This window comes from Lathyrus oleraceus, chromosome 2, assembly GCF_024323335.1.
Source record: "Lathyrus oleraceus cultivar Zhongwan6 chromosome 2, CAAS_Psat_ZW6_1.0, whole genome shotgun sequence".
Classification (NCBI taxonomy): Eukaryota; Viridiplantae; Streptophyta; class Magnoliopsida; order Fabales; family Fabaceae; genus Lathyrus; species Lathyrus oleraceus.
Window position 1 is genome coordinate 1,867,204 of NC_066580.1, and position 6,490 is coordinate 1,873,693.

General features: G+C 32.0%; 1 protein-coding gene across 1 annotated transcript; it reads left to right on the plus strand.

The window, feature by feature from the left end:
- The first annotated feature begins 1,066 nt into the window (after positions 1-1,066).
- Positions 1,067-5,272, plus strand: LOC127117470 (E3 ubiquitin-protein ligase ORTHRUS 2). The gene is made up of 8 exons (XM_051047496.1): positions 1,067-1,606; positions 2,342-3,006; positions 3,146-3,245; positions 3,361-3,422; positions 3,526-3,628; positions 3,871-4,021; positions 4,153-4,370; positions 4,707-5,272. The coding sequence occupies exons 1-8, from the start codon at positions 1,136-1,138 to the stop codon at positions 5,004-5,006; spliced, it is 2,070 nt and encodes a 689-aa protein (XP_050903453.1). The 5' UTR covers positions 1,067-1,135; the 3' UTR covers positions 5,007-5,272.
- The last annotated feature ends 1,218 nt before the right edge of the window (positions 5,273-6,490 follow it).

Sequence of the window (6,490 nt, forward strand, 5' to 3'; positions counted from 1 at the left end):
TTTTATTAGATATTATATGGTGTAATTCATCCCATTTGAGTGTTAGAAATTAGTGTAATCGTATTGGATTGTGTTATAATTTTTTTTATAATTGAATTTTTTATATTTAAAACACAATTCGCAAATCCAACTTATAAATGAGCAAGTCGATTAAGTTCACCTTAGACCGGGAAATACCGATTGGTCAAACTCATTAAAATTTTAATAAGTTAGATAACGAGTTAGATAATATCCGATCAACCCCATCAATGTACACCTACCTAATCTTGTTTGTTCTGTTTTTTTAGCTTATCATTTGTCCTTAACAATATATATAAATTAAATTCTATTAGAAATAAAAAATATGATATTTCAATCACTTTAATTTTATTATTTTCACTTTAATTTTATTATTTTAATGTATTTTCCCATTTATACTATTTATACTATTAACTCGAATTCTTTGAATTTGTTCATAAATCCATTCTTTCAAACTCTATAAAGATCGAATTTTGTTTCTTTTCTATATCATTCTCTAAAAATAGTTTCCACATATCCTTTAGTTTCACATTTCCTTTTAATAAAAAAAATCAACTTTAATTTATTTTCAATATATTTTTTTGACTGAATTTTATTTTTAATATAATAAAAGATAATAAAAGAGATACGCGCCTGTTCATGAACTTGGATAACGTTATAGTCATAAATTATATACGCCTATTCAAATAGACAAATTTAATAAATGCAATGAATAATTTTCTAACCACTTATTTTCCAATTATGAATAAACAACAGTTATAGTAGTTTAATAAAAAAATAACTTAAAAAATAAAAAGTGACTAGATAATAGATATACACACAGTAAATAAAATACTAATAAATTAACATACGTTGAACAGAACAAATAATAAAATAAATAAATAAATCAAATAAGGTATAAAGAGAGGGAAATAGAAAAAAGAGTGGGAAAAAGAAAAAAACAAAAAAAATTCAAAAGCCGCGATTCCCTCGCGAGTGAAAAAAAAAATCTTAAAAAAAAATAAAATAAAAAATCGCTATAAAAAGGGAGAAAAAGTCCCTTATATTACATCACTTTTCAACAACCCATAACAACAGAAAAGAAAGAGAAAAACAAAGAGAACTTTCAGTGACATCAATGGCGGAACAACTACTCAACGGTAACGGTAACGGTAACGGCAACACCGCCGTCACCGAGTTTCCCTGCAACGCCGACGGAGTTTGCATGGCGTGCAAACAGACGCCTCTTGAAACTGACTCGCTTTTCTGCAAAACTTGTGGATCAAGATGGCATGTGCCGTGTTTGCCTGTTGTTCCGGTTAGTGTTGTTGATTGGGAGTGTAGTGATTGTGTTCTACCGGTTGAGAATGCGGTTGCGTCTGCTCCGGCTCCGTCTGTTGCCGGCGATCTTGTTTCTGCGATACGTGCTATTGAGAATGATGATTCGCTTACTGATGTGGAGAAGGCGAAGAAGCGTCAGGAGCTTGTTGGTGGATCGGTGAAGCCGGTTGAGGAGAATAACGCGACTAAGCGGAATGGTGTGATGGATATCTTTCATAGCGGTTTGAATTGTTCTACCTGTATGTTTTTGCTTGAGAGGCCTGTTACTGTAAGTTTCTTTCATTTTTTTACCTTTTTGTTTTTTTTTTGTTCTATTTACCGGTTGAAATTTGTTGTATTTTAGGTTTTTATTTTCTTGATTTTCAGTTACGTTTTGTTATACTCATGAAATTGAATTGATTGGTTTAGGTAAACAAATTTGCTTTGGTTAGTTTATTTGAATGATTCGATCTTAAGTGATGCTTCCTGAAGAACATTTAGTTTTGTTGATTTTTTTTTTTATGAAAATGAAATTGATTTGCTGTTTTGTTTGATCAAATTTTATGAATGATTCGAACTTAAGTGAAGTGTTGAAGATATTTGTTGGTATTGGAATTGATTTGTGGTTGTCTTTTGTTTTGATCAAGTTTTTGAACGTTTTGATCTGGAGTGAAGCATGCTGATGATTATTTGGTTTTGTTAAATTTAATTTTTGACACTGAAATTGATGTTTATGACTATTTGATTTGAAGTGAAGTGTGTTGAAGAAAATTTGGTTGTGTTAAATTTGTATTAGTATTTGTTAAAATTGTCTTTTTTTCCTCGACAATTTGATCTTAATTCAAGTTTTGAAGAACATTTAGTTTTATTAAAATTATTATTGATAATTTTGAATGTTTGTTTGTTTTGATCATGTTATCTGAAGTAAATCCTTTTGAAGGTTAATTGGTCTTTTGATTATTATTATTGTTTTTTGAAATTGAAAATGAAATTGATTATGTTGTCATTGATGATGATGATTCAGACTCCATGCGGGCACAATTTCTGTTTGAAGTGTTTTCAAAAATGGGTTGGGCAAGGAAAGCGCACTTGCTCAAATTGTAGGACTGCAATTCCAGCCAAGATGGCGAGTAATCCAAGGATCAATGCTCAGTTGGCCATGGCAATTCGTATGGCCAAGTTGGCCAAATCGGAAAATGTTGGGGGAAGCTCTGCTCCAAAAGTTTATCAGGTTGTTCATAATGACGAGCGCCCTGATCAATGCTACACAACTGAAAGAGCCAAGAAAACAGGCAAGGCTAATGCATGCAGTGGTAAAATCTTTGTGACAATTCCAAAAGACCATTTTGGACCGATCCTTGCTGAGAATGATCCAAACAGGAACCGCGGGGTTCTTGTTGGTGATACTTGGGAGGATAGGATGGAATGCAGGCAGTGGGGAGCTCATTTTCCTCATGTTGCTGGGATTGCTGGTCAGAGTAATCATGGTGCTCAGTCTGTTGCTCTTTCTGGTGGATATGTTGATGATGAAGACCATGGTGAGTGGTTCCTGTATACTGGAAGTGGTGGAAGGGATCTCAGTGGTAACAAACGTACCAACAAAAATCAGTCCTTTGATCAGCAGTTTGAGAACATGAATGAGGCTTTGAGAGTCAGCTGCAAAAAAGGCTATCCAGTTCGTGTTGTAAGGTCTGTTTTGATTAATCATGAATTTATTTCAATTGATTGATTCCATATCTGTTGAATTTCCAATTTCAATGTGAAGTTATGTGATTATTTGTGTGAATTGGCATGATATTTTGTTTATTGATTTGTTTATTTGGTTTAGGTCCCACAAGGAAAAACGTTCCAATTATGCACCTGAAGCTGGTGTGAGATATGATGGGGTTTATAGAATTGAGAAATGCTGGCGCAAAGTTGGACAGCAAGTAAGTATGATTCATGTTTCTAATAATCTTTCATTGCATTAATTTAACTAAGGTAGACCTAATGTATTATCAATTGTTCAAGCTTTGTTATTGATGGTTAATCTTTCTTTGATAGGGTCACAAGGTTTGCAGGTACTTGTTTGTTAGGTGTGACAATGAGCCAGCCCCATGGACAAGGTTAGTTTTAGTCCATCAGTTTTTATGTTTCCAGCATGTTTGTATTAATGTTACAAGTGGAAGTAGTAGCCTGATCACTTGAATTTGTTTTATTGATCTGCAGTGACTTAACTGGTGACCGTCCCCGTAAGCTTCCTACCATCAAGGAGTTTAAAGGTGCAGTTGATGTAACTGAAAGAAAGGGTGACCCATCTTGGGACTTTGATGTAAGCCATGTTATTTACTAATTTGCCTTTCTTAGATTTCTTGATGTCTTATTGTTTCTTTCACATTTGCTCATTACATTTCTTCATTGTTTTCTAGACTTTACTTTTCTACTTTGTAAGTAATGATAATCACAATTGTAATCTCGGATAAATAGTTTGCTAGGTGGAAGTTTTTATCCCCAATTTTGCTGTTCTATAGATTTTGAAAGACTTCTCAATATGTGCATTTGGCTAAATTTCAGGAGGAAAAGGGCTGCTGGTTGTGGAAGAAGCCTCCACCACTAAGTAAGAAGCCTATGAATGTTGTGGATCCTTTTGATCCAACAAAAATAAAAGTTGTCAAGCCAAAAGCACAAAAGGTGTCCTTTAAAATCAAGGACAGGCTATTGAAAGGTACAGGATCCTTGGTGACAACTATTAGCCTTTTTGAAGCCGTTAATTGAAAATTGTTGTTAGAAGCACAATATAGTAGTGTAGACTTGTAAGTTGATACAGTTTTGCATCTTGTTTAATTGTTTTTGCAGAGTTTGGTTGCAATATCTGTTGCAAGGTGTTGGCTTCCCCTCTCACTACACCTTGTGCTCACAACTTCTGCAAAGGTTGTCTGGAGGGTGCTTTTTCTGGCCAGAGTTATATCAGGAATAGGAACACTAAAAGTGGACGTACTTTGCGTACACAGAAGAACATCATGAAATGCCCTACCTGTTCAACCGATATAGCTGACTATCTCCAGAATCCACAGGTATTACTGCCCATATTTTTAAATTGGTTTTTATGAAAAAACTGCCTGATTTGAAGTTGGTGTTAATAGCCTTCTTAGCTATTGGATTTCATGATTTATAATGTTATTAATAATTACTGTATTTCTTATCAAGATTTTATATTTGTGCCAATCAAATGAGGAATGGATTACTAAACTTCAAACTGATTCCTTATTGAGTTACTTTTAATTGTATTCCTAATTTACCAGCTTTTCTTGAAACTTATTTGAAATTCTTAATTTTTGTTGCAAATCTTTAGTATGACAATGTTGACTAGTCTATAAAGGTTCTTATTTGAGTTATTTTTGTTTTAACAGGTTAACAGGGAGATGATGGGTGTGATAGAATCACTGCAGCGTCAGGCTGAAGAAATGGCAGAGAGTGCTGAAGAATCAAGCACTAAAAGTGATGACAATCTAAAGCCAGAGGAGGAGAGTGATGTTTCAAAAGCCTCTGATTCAGGTGAAGAAGTCTTGGAAGTGATTAAGGAGAAGGATGATGAGGAGGAGCCTCCAAAGAAGAAGAGAAAAGGTGCTGGTGGCAAGGCAGTGGAGAATGTGGAGGAACCACCTATTGATGTGGCAGAAGTGGCTAGCAATGCGGTGGCTTGCAACTAAGGGTGTCTGTGTTGTGCTGGAAATGGATCCTGCTGTTTTATTTTGGGTTTACATTTAAACAGCAGAGTTAATAGCTGATACAAACTGAATTTTCTATTACTTGTTTCAAGACAAGATCTTTTGTGATAGTTAATTTTAATTTCTTTTCTACTTCTCATGGTTTGAGAAAATATTTACCAGATTTGGTTTTGGTTTTTAACACCTATTTATAGGTCTTATCTGTTAAATTTAGAAAGAATGAATGCATTATATAGTTTCATATCTAAGTTCTGCATGTTTATTATTTATATGGTATTATTTATATGGTGTAACATTTCTCTATTACAAATCTATAGGTGTGCCATAGGCAAATGTAACATTTCTCTATTTATATGGTGTAACATTTTATTAAATTATTAGTACTAAATGTTTATATTGGTCCTAACATAATCATTTCAGCTTTCCCTTTTTTTATTATATGTTTATAAAAATGGGTCCTTAAAGATGCATCTATGAGGAAAAGAACAATTGATTTCATAAAATATGCGGGTCTTTATTTTATTATATATTTTCTTTAAGAACACAAGAATCCAATGTATCAAACTACCTTTACCAATGATGAAATTTACATAATAAATTTTCATTTTCTTCCCCAGATTTTTTTTTGCTAGTGTATGTATAGTGGTAATATATTTTTTTTTGCATGTACTCTATGCAGGGGAGAAAATCAAGAGTCATTATATGCAAATGCATATAATATACGTATATAATATTAACTATTACTTTGATCCTTACATTTTTATTATTTTGGTAGTATTTAAGTAAAGTAATTACTTATTTAGAAATGATAATATTATAAGTTAATGAAATAAATTCCTATTTAGAAAGTTTTTTGAAAATAAAAGGCAATAATGACGTATTTACAAAGCAGATTCTATCTTATCAAGATTTTTGATCGTTTAAAATAATATTTTATTTATTTATTTATTCACAAAATAGTTTCTATTCTATTGAAAAGTATCCTATTTAAAATGTGATAAAATTTCAACGGTTATAATACCTGAATCATTAGGATTATCCAAAAAAAAAAGAAAAAGAGAATCATGTGTTTTAAAAATTAAATAGTATCATTAACAGTAATATAAACATAATTATCAAAAAGGCCCATCTTTAAGTGACCCACAAAGTTATGGGAGTTTTTAGAGTTAAGCTATATATAGTTTAAAGTCCTTAAATTTGTCGTCATTCAATTATTTAAAATATGCTTTACAAGACAGATAGGATAAAAACATGCAGGGTGGACTCAAATAGTATGGATGCAGGTATATCCATTTTAATATCCAATCCGTTTTATTCCTATAAAAGTATGTATTTATATATAAAAATGCATAGACAAACTTTTTAAAAACAACAATTATAAAGTACTATATATTTTAATATAAACATTTATAAGAAAAAAGACTATGTACTGACAGTGTAAAATATTTTTATACTGTTAATCAATC